The following is a 14,396-nucleotide window of genomic DNA, read 5'->3' as shown; positions in this document are numbered from 1 at the left end:
GTTGGAGCACATGATTATTAGCTCATCATTTAAGTTGTAATTTACATATTAATGCATATGAGTATACATTTGTATTATCTGGATGTTGAAATGCATGACTTTGGCTCATTTTGGTAGATAACACTATTAGTAAATAAAATAGGTTATTAGGGAATTAATCCTAATTAATTACTTACGTAATTAATTAGTAGCAGTTCATAAATTAACTCATATATTAACCAGAAGAGTCTTTATTAGTTGCTGATGTGGCAATCATCAATTACATTATAGTACACATTAAGTAACCATGAGTAAAGCATTTACTAGTATTATTTGTGCATTAGTTAAGCATGAACTAATGTAGCCTATAATAGAGCACCCGTATTGTAAAGTGTTACCACAAGTACTGTGAGAGCGCTTAAACCCATTCGAGAGCGAGCTCTTGAATTGCTCTTGTGGTGTTTCGTTTCAGGATCCCGTAACACGGTTCGATCTATACAGACGTCATTACGCGATGACGTAAGGGCCGAAGAATCGTTTATTTGAACCGGCTCAAGCTAACGAACAGTCCAAAAGAACCGGTTCGCGGAAATTAATCGGACTCGACATCACCACGTCTAACCAGTTTAATTAAGGTACACGGGCAAAACACTACTGACAAAATCCACAGGGTATAATCCACAAAGTGCAATCCACAGTTAGGGAAAAACAGACAAAAATAGATCCACGGGGAAAAGCAGCATCAGAAGAGATATGTGCCAGCTCAGGCAAGATAACAACTAGAACTGACAATCAGTGAAACAAACAGACAGTGTGTATATATAAGGAGTCCAGGGTGATGAGTTGCAAATTCGGGGAATGAGAGCTGGGGAAGAGCACTGATGCAGGGGGTGTGGCCGGCAGCGGTGCTGCGTTTGTCACAGAATTGTCACAGAATTGTGAATCAAACAGGCTATTAAACTCAGAGAAAAAGGTTCCCACTTAGTTGAATTACTTTACGGCTATTTAAGATAAAAAGGTAAAAAGTAATGGTTATCAAAATGGAAATTATTAGAAAACTCATCTACATAAGCACCATGATGTTGATGAATCGACAGATTTTGCAATAGTCTTAGGATATGTGATTTTTTTTTAATTTACACCGAATGATTAGTCAGCAAAGCAAGCCATGCAGTTGTAGTTGAGCCAAAATTAGAACAATCCAACTGCCATACAGAGACACAAGTTATTTTGCATGTGAGGCAGTTCAAGAAATCTGATGCCTGAGAGTGCCTGTCCATGGAATGCAAACCAATCAATTGATGCAATAAAATGTAATATAAACATTTACATTGGTATTTATGTGAAGTGTTGTTTGGATGACAGTATGACATTGATTCCCTAAAGTTAAAAATGAATAAACAAACGAATTAATTAATTAATTAATTCATATTCTAATTATATTAGTGACTATACTGATGGCGATTTCAGCAACAAAGATCGATGAAAATAGTTATGGATTTGTTTAAAAAACATTATCATATCATAAAAAAATCCAGCAATATTAAAGTACTCAAAGAAGAGTTGTCTCAATTTAAAGTTTAAATATCATCACATACTGAACAATATTTTAGTTAAAAACTTTAATATAATTGTCAAAAGCCTTTAAAACTTAAGCAAAGCAACTTGATCACAATTAATATTATTATCTAACATTATACCTAAAATTTGAAACAATAGGTGTTAAATGTTAAACAGCTGCATGTTTACTTCTTTGCTATTTAAGCTTGGCTAGCACCGGTTGGTCCATCTGATCACTTTCTTAACTAACACATTAGCCATATTTGGTGTTAACCACTTTTAACTTTTGCATTGCTGGCAAAGCCAGTACAGTATAAAGGGCAGAGGCAGACCTGGAGACATTTGCGTCCAGAAGACAAACCAAGTTTGTTGTGGTAAGAGAAGCTTTGATTTAATTCATAAAAACATGGTAAATTACTAGATGAATTGAGTGTCTACAACACACCAATAGTGCAATTTCCCCATTGTTGTTTTTAAACATATGATGCTAATGTTTTCATACCAATGTTTTAAAATAGTTAAATATGAGCAAGCATGGTGTTCCTGTAGTAAGTTATCTTTCTATCTTAATTGCAGTGTTAGAACTTTTATCCGCATCTGTGGTAGTGAAAGAAGGTAAGGGTAAAAACATACAATTTTATTTTATTACACTGGTTCAAATCCCTACATCAGTACAACAGTGTGGTGACAGAGACTGGGGTGGTATATATTTGATCGTCTTTTGAATTCTTTCTGTTTCTATTTGTACAACACAAAATGTTGTTTACAAAAATACTGGTTTCAAAGAAAATATGACTAAAGTTCAGAACAACAGGAATTGAATACAGTCACTAGATTGTAAAAGACGCTATTAATATTTTGTAAAAACTGGATGGAAAATATTTATATTTCAACAGTAAGCCGCCACCATGAGTACGGACGCGGAGATGGCCCTTTATGGCAAGGCTGCCATTTACCTTCGTAAGCCTGAGAAGGAGAGAATTGAGGCTCAGAGCAAACCTTTTGATGCTAAGGCTGCCTGCTATGTGACTGATGACAAAGAGCTGTACGTCAAAGGAACAATCAAGAGCAAAGATGGTGGCAAAGTCACTGTTATTGTGAATGACACTAAGGAGGTAAAACATCTATATTTCTTAAAACAAAGATAATAATTACAAAGTACAAATCTAATATCTGCTGAATTACTTAAATAGGAGAAAACTGTTAAAGAGGATGAAGTCCACCCAATGAATCCTCCCAAGTATGACAAGATTGAGGACATGGCCATGATGACCCATCTCAATGAACCCTCTGTGCTGTATAACCTCAAAGAGCGTTACGCAGCCTGGATGATCTATGTAAGTTTAGCAGAAAATAAAACAGCATTTAGTTTCATCATGACTGTGATGCTGCAATCGGATGGTTTCTCTGTTTGTTTCAGACCTACTCAGGACTCTTCTGTGCTACTGTGAACCCATACAAGTGGCTTCCAGTGTATGATGCAGAAGTGGTCGCTGCCTACAGAGGCAAAAAGCGTATGGAGGCCCCACCCCACATCTTCTCTGTCTCTGACAATGCCTATCAGTTCATGCTTTGTGGTAAGTGCTGAACTTTGAATGGCAAAGTGTTTTTGATTTTTGAAATTATGGTTTCTGGTTTTAATGAAACAATTATCTAAACAAAATTACCATTCAATTTACAGACAGAGAGAACCAGTCTGTCCTGATCACGTATGTATTTACTTTTATGAGACGTTAAAACAGTTTTACTCTCATGAAACGTTTACATGTCTTATTATGTTCTGTCTGATAATCATCTCCTATAAACCAGTGGAGAATCTGGTGCTGGAAAGACTGTGAACACCAAACGTGTCATTCAGTACTTTGCCACAGTTGCAGTGCATACTGACAAGAAGAAAGAAACTGCCAGTCAAATGAAGGTGTGATACTAAAAGCTATGTACTTAATACATAAAAATAAAAAGCTCTATTAATATTATTATCATACATTTTTGTTAATATATTACCCTCTTAACTTCACAGGGATCTCTTGAGGACCAGATCATTGCTGCTAACCCTCTGCTTGAGGCTTATGGTAATGCAAAGACTGTGAGAAATGACAACTCCTCTCGTTTTGTAAGTTTTATATTCCCACAGTACAATTAGTTGTCTTTTAAGTTTTTTTATAAATATTTATTGTGAAAGGCGTTTTGCCACAAAAGCAAGTAAAACTTTGTTTTATTTCATTTTAACAGGGTAAATTCATCAGAATTCACTTTGGCAATTCTGGAAAACTGGCTAGTGCTGATATTGAGACATGTAAGAGACAGTGAATAACAATTTCAAATCTAGCAATTGTTTGAATACTACTAAGTACTGAATTTCTTGACCAGACCTGCTGGAGAAGTCTAGAGTGTCGTTCCAGCTTTCAGATGAGAGAGGCTACCACATCTTCTACCAGATGATGACCAACCACAAGCCTGAGCTGATTGGTAGGTCATTCAGAATTTTAAAATGGTAGATAATGTTGTAAAATACTCAACAATGCACTTTGTATTTTACAGAAATGACGCTCCTCACCACCAACCCCTATGACTTTCCCATGTGCAGTCAGGGTCATATCACAGTGGCAAGCATTGATGATAAAGAGGAGCTGGATGCCACTGATGTGAGTCATTATTATTTGATGAAGGCAATGATAGTCTAAATATCTATGGCAGGTGCTATGGCTTATACCTTTCTGTGAATTCCAGAGTGCTATTGACATTCTGGGCTTCACTCATGACGAGAAAATGAGCATTTACAAGTTCACTGGAGCTGTGCTGCATCATGGTAACATGAAGTTCAAGCAGAAACAGCGTGAGGAACAGGCTGAGCCTGATGGCACAGAGGGTGAGACTAAATAGTTATTTTTCATATCCCATTGAAAATACTTGAAGAGTAAGAGACTGGTGTGTCTGATTGCACAAATATGAAAGGTTTGTTTCAGTGTCCATTATTAATTTTCTTGTATAACTTTAAAAATTGTAGACGCTGACAAAGTCGCCTATCTCCTGGGCTTGAACTCTGCTGATATGCTGAAGGCTTTGTGCTACCCAAGAGTGAAGGTCGGAAATGAGTTTGTGACCAAAAGTCAGACCGTGCCCCAGGTATGCACCTGTGTAACAAATAGACAGCTATGTGTTCAACCTAGGTGAAGCTGATACATTTTTGTTACAGAAGTTTGATATGAAGCTGTATTATATCTATAGGTGTACAACTCTGTTAGCGCTCTGGCCAAGTCTATCTATGAGAGGATGTTCTTGTGGATGGTTATTCGTATCAACCAGATGTTGGACACAAAACAAGCCAGACAGTTCTTCATTGGTGTGCTGGATATTGCTGGCTTTGAGATATTTGATGTAAGAATGATTCTCTTATCTCCATTCAAAGTTAAATGATGTATAACCAGTTTTTTAAATAAATGTTTCGTTCTCTCTCTCTCCAGTTCAACAGCATGGAGCAGCTGTGCATCAACTTCACCAACGAGAAACTTCAACAGTTTTTCAACCACACCATGTTTGTGCTGGAACAAGAGGAGTACAAAAAGGAGGGCATAGTTTGGGCTTTCATTGACTTTGGCATGGACTTGGCTGCTTGCATTGAGCTCATTGAGAAGGTTTGTAAAGGTTTCTGGATCTCTTCGACTAAATCATATTCAATTCTCAAACTCTGTGGTATTACTAATTCTCTGCAATTATTTACAAACAGCCCATGGGTATCTTCTCCATCCTTGAAGAGGAGTGCATGTTCCCCAAGGCCTCAGACACAACGTTCAAGAACAAGCTGTATGATCAGCACCTTGGCAAGTGTAATGCTTTCCAGAAACCAAAGCCTGCCAAAGGCAAGGCTGAGGCCCACTTCTCCCTGGTTCACTATGCTGGAACTGTGGACTATAACATTTCTGGCTGGCTGGACAAGAACAAGGATCCACTGAACGAGTCTGTATTGCAGCTGTATAACAAGTCTTCTGTCAAACTGCTGTCTACTCTCTACCCAGCTGTTGTTGAGGGTAATGCAAAATGGCTGTGTTAATAGAGATTTCTAAAAACATATTTTTATAAATGTAACCAAAGTGTATTTTAAGATGTTGCCCTTCTTATTATTTCATTATATGTGTCTCTCTGTATTTTTATTTGAACAGAGACCGGTGGTGCCAAGAAGGGAGGCAAGAAGAAGGGTGGTTCCATGCAGACTGTGTCTTCTCAGTTCAGAGTATGTCATTGTCAGATATAATGCAGAATTTAAATTATAAAGCCAAACTGTATATAAACTGACAGAATCTGAGACAAAATCTAAAACTTTTCATGGATTCACAGGAAAATTTGGGCAAGCTTATGACCAACTTGAGGAGCACTCACCCTCACTTTGTACGTTGTCTAATTCCCAACGAGTCCAAGAATCCAGGTAAAATTACAACATTCTTTCAGATATTCTGACACACCATGATTTTAATGAGATGAGCTGTTCATGGCTCATTCATATTGTTCTCACAGTAGCACGCCATCCACTGTTTTCATAGGTCTCATGGAGAATCACCTGGTTATCCACCAGCTGAGGTGTAATGGTGTGCTGGAAGGTATCAGAATCTGCAGAAAGGGCTTCCCCAGCAGAATCCTTTATGCTGACTTCAAACAGAGGTAAATGGGACAACATGAAAGCACTATTTCCTTGAAATGACTGTTTTCTGTCTGAGGCTCATTATTATTATTTGAATGGCATGAAAACATTGAATATATCCACAGATACAAGGTGCTGAATGCAAGTGTAATCCCTGAGGGACAATTCATGGACAACAAGAAAGCTTCTGAGAAACTCCTGGGATCCATCGATGTTAATCATGATGAGTACAGATTTGGACACACAAAGGTTCACATTCTGCTTTAAAATGATCATAGTTTCAGAAATTATTCTAAAATGTGGTTTTATCTAGTTCATTAAAAAATGATCTCTGGATTATTGTTCATATATGCAGGTGTTCTTCAAAGCTGGTCTTCTAGGTACTCTTGAGGAGATGCGTGATGAGAAACTGGCTGCTCTGGTCACAATGACTCAGGCTCTCTGCCGTGGTTACCTCATGAGGAGAGAGTTCGTGAAGATGACGGAGAGGAGGTGAGTAATGTCATTAAAGATGCAGCACGCTATGGCCTTTATAATAACTGAATGGAGATGAGACCTATAACAATATCTTATTGATATTCAAAGACACATCCTGTGTTAAATATGCCTGTAAAGTAAATTATTCTAACACACACCACATGTTTCAAATGCAATTGACCCTTTCGCAGAGCCAACCCCTTATGTCCGACATCAGCCAAAATCACTCCCACTGCACTGAAGAATATTTATCATGAAATAATAATTTTTGGCCAGAAATTATATGTACTTTTAGCCAAAAGCAATAAGAAAGTCTGCAATATGTATTTGAAGTATATACTTTGGACTGTTAAGGAGTGACAAAATAAAGATGGAAGCTCTAGCCTATGTTTGCTGTAACAACAAAACATCTGGATAGCGCCATCATTATTTCTCTTTTGTCAGGGATGCCATTTACACCATTCAATACAACGTTCGCTCATTCATGAATGTCAAACACTGGCCATGGATGAAGGTTTACTACAAGATTAAACCTCTGCTAAAGAGTGCTGAGACTGAGAAGGAGCTGTCAAGTATGAAAGAGGACTTTGCAAAATGCAAAGAAGATCTTGCCAAGGCTGAAGCTAAAAAGAAGGAGCTTGAAGAGAAGATGGTTTCTCTGCTGCAAGAGAAAAATGATCTGCAGATGCAAGTAGCCTCTGTGAGTATACTTTATAGAATGCAAATTTATTTGAAATGTATTTATATTTGTTTTAAAAAGGAATCTTTTTTTTCTTCAGGAATCTGATAATCTCTCAGATGCTGAGGAGAGGTGTGAGGGTCTGATCAAGAGCAAAATCCAGCTTGAAGCCAAACTCAAAGAGACGACTGAGAGACTGGAAGATGAAGAAGAAATTAATGGTGAACTTACAGCCAAGAAGAGGAAACTAGAGGATGAGTGTTCTGAACTGAAGAAAGACATTGATGACCTAGAGCTCACCTTGGCTAAAGTTGAGAAGGAGAAACATGCCACTGAGAATAAGGTTTGTGAAAGTTGTTTCTTAACAGTAAAAAGTAGTTCATTTTGTATTCATTATTACATCTAATATTTTGTTATGGAATATGAATTGGACAAAATAATCTGTTATTAAAAATCACACAGGTCAAGAACCTGACTGAGGAAATGGCAGCTCAGGATGAGAGCATTGGCAAGCTCACAAAGGAGAAGAAAGCTCTCCAAGAGGCACATCAGCAGACTCTGGATGATCTCCAGGCAGAGGAGGACAAAGTCAACACCCTGACCAAATCCAAGACAAAGCTTGAGCAACAAGTTGATGATGTGAGTTATTGATCTCTTTTGAACTTATTTTTCAAAACATTGTTATGCAACAGTTTATTTTGATATTGATATTATGATATTATGTTGTTGACCTACAGCTCGAGGGTTCCCTGGAGCAAGAGAAGAAGCTCCGTATGGACCTTGAGAGAGCCAAGAGAAAGCTTGAAGGAGACCTGAAACTGGCCCAGGAGTCCATCATGGACCTGGAAAATGACAAGCAGCAATCTGAAGAGAAGTTGAAGAAGTAATTTAAAAAACAGTTCCATTAAAACTGTACTGTTGTATCATGATATTTTATACACGTTTTTCAAAATTACAACAGGAAAGACTTTGAAACAAGCCAGCTGCTCAGCAAGATTGAAGATGAACAATCTCTTGGAGCTCAACTTCAGAAGAAGATCAAGGAGCTTCAGGTATCATATAACTGTTTGTGAGTTTGTTTAAAAAGGTAAATTCAAGATTTTTAAAGTGTGTCTCATTATTTGCTATTGTAGGCTCGCATTGAGGAACTGGAGGAAGAGATAGAGGCTGAGCGTGCTGCTCGTGCCAAGGTTGAGAAGCAGAGAGCTGATCTCTCCAGGGAACTTGAGGAGATCAGCGAGAGGCTTGAGGAAGCCGGAGGAGCAACTGCTGCTCAGATTGAGATGAACAAGAAGCGTGAAGCTGAATTTCAGAAGCTACGTCGTGATCTGGAAGAGTCCACCCTTCAGCATGAAGCTACCGCTGCTGCCCTTCGCAAGAAACAGGCAGACAGTGTGGCTGAGCTGGGAGAGCAAATCGACAACCTCCAGCGTGTCAAGCAGAAGCTTGAGAAAGAGAAGAGTGAATACAAAATGGAGATTGATGATCTCTCCAGCAACATGGAGGCTGTTGCCAAAGCAAAGGTTGAGAATTGATTTTCTAGAAGGTTAAATAAAACTTGATACAGATTCTCAAAGTTCTAACGGTTTTGTTGTTTTCAGGGCAATCTTGAGAAGATGTGCCGCACACTGGAGGACCAACTAAGTGAAATCAAGTCCAAGAGCGATGAGAACCTCCGCCAGATAAATGACCTCAGTGCTCAAAGAGCAAGACTTCAAACTGAAAATGGTAAAATTCTTTTTTTTCTTTTTTAAAATATTTTTTCTTTTATTTAACAAATGCCATCTAATGAACACACATTTTTAATTGTCAGATTTAGTTTTAGGAAATATAACTTAATTGTGTTTTGAAATTAGTGCAACAGTAGTGAACTAAACTGTATAAATATTGGCACAATGTGACATATGATTCTAAATCTCACAAGGTGAGTTTGGCCGTCAGCTGGAGGAGAAAGAAGCTCTTGTTTCTCAGCTCAGCAGAGGCAAACAAGCTTTCACTCAACAAATTGAGGAGCTAAAGAGGCAGATTGAAGAGGAGATTAAGGTACAGAAGCATTGATCCAACATATTTGTCACTTACTGCAGAATAGAGATAATAGCATCTGACTTTTTCTTCTAGGCTAAGAATGCCCTGGCACATGCAGTGCAGTCAGCCCGTCATGACTGTGACCTGCTCCGTGAACAGTTTGAGGAAGAGCAGGAGGCAAAGGCTGAGCTCCAGAGGGGAATGTCTAAAGCAAACAGTGAGGTGGCTCAGTGGAGAAGCAAATATGAAACTGATGCCATCCAGCGCACAGAGGAACTTGAAGAGTCCAAGTATGACTATCAAAAAATCTGATAAATTAACTTGTTAATACTACAACAAATTGCATGCATGTCAATAACGGCCTCACAATGCACAACAGGAAGAAGCTGGCTCAGCGTCTGCAAGAGGCAGAAGAACAAATTGAGGCAGTGAACTCCAAATGTGCCTCTCTGGAGAAGACCAAGCAGAGACTCCAGGGTGAGGTGGAGGACCTCATGATTGATGTGGAAAGAGCAAATGCATTAGCTGCTAACCTTGACAAGAAACAGAGGAACTTCGACAAGGTGAAGCAATTTTAACATAATGTTTTTTGAGAAAGGATCAACATTTTCAGCATTCTACAACTAATAATATTTACTCTGACCAAAAGGTTCTGGCAGAATGGAAACAGAAGTATGAGGAAGGTCAGGCAGAGCTGGAAGGTGCCCAGAAAGAGACTCGCTCACTCAGCACTGAACTGTTCAAGTTAAAGAACTCCTATGAGGAGACTCTGGATCAGCTGGAGACACTCAAGAGAGAAAACAAGAATCTGCAGCGTAAGAATTAAATCTTAAATAGATTTTTAATCTTAATTTGTTGACGTACAAATGTAAAACTGGCACTAAATGACTACTTTTCATTTCATACTGATAATGTTTTCTTTCTCACCTATAGAGGAGATCTCAGATCTGACTGAGCAGTTGGGTGAGACTGGTAAGAGTATTCATGAGCTGGAAAAGGCCAAGAAAGCAGTAGAGACTGAGAAGTCTGAGATTCAGACCGCCCTGGAGGAGGCTGAAGTGAGTATCACAAAATTAACATTTAACTTGGTTTCTTTGATAATGGGTTTTGACTTTTTTTTTGCTCGTTTACAGGGAACCCTGGAGCACGAGGAGTCCAAGATTCTGCGTGTTCAGCTTGAGCTAAACCAGGTGAAGGGTGAGATTGACAGGAAGCTTGCAGAGAAGGATGAGGAGATTGAGCAGATCAAGAGAAACAGCCAGAGAGTCATTGAATCCATGCAGAGCACACTGGACTCTGAAGTCAGGAGCAGAAATGATGCTCTGAGAATCAAGAAGAAGATGGAGGGAGACCTTAATGAGATGGAGATTCAGTTGAGCCATGCCAATCGCCAGGCTGCTGAGGCTCAGAAACAACTGAGGAATGTTCAGGGACAACTCAAGGTATGTGACTTCCCTTTGACATTAGCATATACAAAGAAGTTAAACTTTGCAGGATATTATTGATTAGGTAAAGGTTTAGACAAAAATTTATAGGAAAAGTATTGATCTGTTCAGGATGCCCAACTCCACCTTGATGATGCCGTGAGAGGACAAGAAGACATGAAGGAGCAGGTGGCCATGGTGGAGCGCAGAAACACTTTGATGCAGGCTGAGATTGAGGAGCTGAGAATTGCGCTGGAACAGACAGAGAGAGGCCGCAAAGTGGCTGAACAAGAGCTGGTGGATGTCAGTGAGCGTGTTGGACTGCTGCATTCTCAGGTAACAACAAATGTTGTTTTATTTATTTAATTAATTTTGAACACTGCTCTCCATTTTAATGTCTTCATCCATTCTGCAGAACACAAGTCTCCTGAACACCAAGAAGAAGCTTGAGGCTGACTTTGTTCAGGTCCAAAGTGAAGTTGATGACACTGTACAGGAAGCAAGAAATGCAGAAGAGAAGGCCAAGAAGGCTATCACCGATGTGAGAAAGAATAACTGCTAAGCAAAAAGGGTTTTTATCAAGCATATAAATTAACGTATTTCTTTATTCATCTAAAAGGCTGCGTTGATGGCCGAAGAGCTCAAGAAGGAGCAGGACACCAGCTCTCATCTGGAGAGGATGAAGAAGAATCTGGAGGTCACAGTGAAGGACCTGCAGCACCGTCTGGATGAGGCTGAAAATCTGGCCATGAAGGGAGGAAAGAAGCAACTTCAGAAACTGGAGTCCAGAGTAAGATTTATTTTGGTTTTATATTAACAGTCACGATAAGGATATTTTTAAATAAATGTAATTCTATTTTATTAATTTATATATTATATCATTGATAAATATTTGTCTTTTGAGTGAAAATATTTTCATAATATCTTCTATTCAGGTTCGTGAGCTTGAGGCTGAAGTTGAGGCTGAACAGAGACGTGGAGCTGATGCAGTTAAAGGTGTCCGCAAATATGAGAGGAGAGTGAAGGAGCTCACCTACCAGGTAATACATCCGGGTAAAAATGTATTTCAAATTAATTTGGTTATATTTCATTCTAATGTGTCTGTGTTTCCTGCAGACTGAGGAGGATAAGAAGAACAATACCAGATTGCAGGATCTAGTTGATAAGCTTCAGCTGAAGGTCAAGGCTTACAAGAGACAGGCTGAGGAGGCTGTAAGTATTTGGTTTGAGAATTTTGAAGACCTCAAGAATATTTTTGTACCCTGAATAACAATTTTGACTCTGCAGGAGGAACAAGCCAACACCCACCTTTCCAAGTTAAGGAAGGTGCAGCATGAGCTGGAGGAGGCTGAGGAACGTGCTGATATTTCTGAGTCTCAGGTCAACAAACTCAGAGCCAAGAGCCGTGATACCGGAAAGGTCAGTTTTCATGTATAATGAAACAAATTCGAATTAGTATCATAAAGCCATTACAATTTAACACGTTTTTTTAGTGCCTATATATCCAATTCTTTAAAATTAGATTAATTACAATGTAAAAATCATGTTTATTAATTTAATTAAACTAAATTATTTTAACTTTCAGTTTTTACTCACAACATATTTGTCACCCTTTTTTGCAGGGCAAAGAGGCAGCTGAGTGAAAGCCTGCACATCCTAAACCATTGTGTCTTTTAAAAAACTAACAAAAAACAAATAAAACTTTCACTAAGAAACTTCTTTGGATTTTGTGACATTTCTTCTTTTGGATTTTGATTAATAAATCATAACAATTTGTGAAATGTTATTTTCACTACTGTATACAGTAAATGCCCAAATAGTCATGTCATTTTCTCAGTATAAAGTCTCTTATACTGTTAATAATTATTTGAGGTTTTATCCATTTCAGTTAACTTTCGTATCTTAGTTTTACTAAAATGTTGAGTAAGAAATCAAGATATTAATATATCAAGACAACAATTGCCAAACTGTTTAGTTCATTCAGAGTAATCCATGCAACATTAAGTTATTGTTTGCATTAAGGCATCCCCATAGACGTGTTGTCCACCTCTTACAGCATCACAAAAAAAACTTTTCTATTAATATGAATTTTGTAACACAGTTCAATGAAGGGAAGGAAGGAGGCAGGAACCGGCGAACCGTAAACTTTAATTCAAAATAAACAAACAATAAACACCCATGTAAAAGTCACAAGAAAATAAACACAACTTCACATGTCCTGGCCCGGTCCTCTCTCGTCAACAGTCCTGCCGCTCATCCTCTTTAAGCTCCCGATCTCCTCCATGAGATATGCGGACTGGTGTGTGCACAGCTGATTCCAATTATCACTCACACCACCGGCCCCACATCACAGCTCTCATCCCGCCTTCCTCACCACATATTTATAATGCATTACAAGAATAACATAAAAATGTGGACACAATACCTTATAAAAGATGTAAAAATAAAAGATGTAGTATTTTCAGATAAATACACTATAGTAATTATATATTAATATAAAAAAGTTTTTTAATAGAATTATTGATGACAAAACAATCATAGTTAATATATTTTAACCAGTTAATTATATGACCAGTTAATATTATATAATCGTATTATAATTATTAAGATTACTGAATATATCACTTACCCCTTACCTGCGACTGGGTCCCCTTCCTTGCACTCACCGTTCGTGACACAAAATAGTTATGTTTTTTAACTTGGCACGTTATACACCAATGCAGATTAAAATCTTTTGAGCAAAAAAACCTTGATTCAGGACGTTTCATGGATAAAACCTTTAAGCTTCTTAACCGTTTCCATGGTGACTCGTGAAATCTATGATCCATTGGCATTGTCTTCATGTTGTTCCTGTCAGCAAGCGTTAACTCTGGGTAACTTGCTTGTTGGTTAAACTTACCCTTCAAACGTGCTCTGTAACCAACATACCCCGAAACCCAGGGTTCAGTGTTTAGCTGACGGTAAATTAACCCTGCTTTCTGGAATACACCCCACACTCACCCAGCAACTTTCTTTCAAAAATGTATTTATTTACAAAGTTAATGGAAAAGCAAAACAAGTATTTGAATTTGATTTCATCTTTAACATAGTAAAACCAAGTAATTTCTGACGGACCTGGAGCTTCAATTTCAAAGTTTCCAGAAAAATTCAAATACTGCAAACATTACATTTTATTCCAACTTTAAAAAATACATCTTCAAAGACAGCAATAATAACAAATGATGGCACTTAGAATACATTGTAACTGGAGTTCATTTTATGCTATAAATCATCATATACTTAAAAGGTATGACCACAGATAGATCAGAACTAGAATGTGTGATATAATTATATTTTATCAACAGAAAACGTATTTAACAAATACAAAACAAAAACCCACAAGGGGGAAAAAAGAACAAGGGTATAAACATGAAGGGTAGCAGGAACAGACTAACTACACTTAGCTAGACAATACTAAATACAACACTACGCATAAACTACAAATAACTAAACTAGATTACCACAGCAATACAAACCGGGAGGGTAACAAGGAACAAACAAGGCCAAATGATCCAGCACAAGAGAGGAAACACAGGGACATTAAATAAGTAGATCAAATCAAGAGGGAAGAGCTGTG

At 38.0% G+C, this 14,396-nt stretch overlaps 1 protein-coding gene across 1 annotated transcript; it reads left to right on the top strand.

Annotated features, from left to right (window-relative positions):
• The first annotated feature begins 1,883 nt into the window (after positions 1 to 1,883).
• On the top strand, positions 1,884 to 12,499 carry LOC306907078 (myosin heavy chain, fast skeletal muscle-like). The gene is made up of 41 exons (XM_079478916.1): positions 1,884 to 1,913; positions 2,116 to 2,154; positions 2,436 to 2,654; positions 2,733 to 2,876; positions 2,960 to 3,116; positions 3,221 to 3,248; positions 3,349 to 3,457; positions 3,560 to 3,652; positions 3,772 to 3,835; positions 3,910 to 4,008; positions 4,081 to 4,184; positions 4,270 to 4,408; positions 4,547 to 4,665; positions 4,768 to 4,917; positions 5,004 to 5,174; positions 5,267 to 5,567; positions 5,700 to 5,770; positions 5,875 to 5,962; positions 6,078 to 6,195; positions 6,301 to 6,424; positions 6,531 to 6,667; positions 7,097 to 7,352; positions 7,432 to 7,674; positions 7,794 to 7,970; positions 8,069 to 8,214; positions 8,293 to 8,383; positions 8,465 to 8,854; positions 8,933 to 9,059; positions 9,256 to 9,374; positions 9,450 to 9,646; positions 9,736 to 9,919; positions 10,006 to 10,171; positions 10,290 to 10,414; positions 10,490 to 10,798; positions 10,913 to 11,116; positions 11,196 to 11,321; positions 11,400 to 11,570; positions 11,716 to 11,820; positions 11,897 to 11,992; positions 12,068 to 12,199; positions 12,403 to 12,499. The coding sequence occupies exons 3-41, from the start codon at positions 2,448 to 2,450 to the stop codon at positions 12,421 to 12,423; spliced, it is 5,808 nt and encodes a 1,935-aa protein (XP_079335042.1). The 5' UTR covers positions 1,884 to 1,913; positions 2,116 to 2,154; positions 2,436 to 2,447; the 3' UTR covers positions 12,424 to 12,499.
• Positions 12,500 to 14,396: the final 1,897 nt, after the last annotated feature.

The sequence above is a fragment of the Barbatula barbatula genome (genome assembly GCF_947034865.1).
Source record: "Barbatula barbatula genome assembly, chromosome: 2".
Classification (NCBI taxonomy): Eukaryota; Metazoa; Chordata; class Actinopteri; order Cypriniformes; family Nemacheilidae; genus Barbatula; species Barbatula barbatula.
Note: the sequence above shows the minus strand (reverse complement) of the source record. Positions and strands in the feature narration are given on the sequence as shown.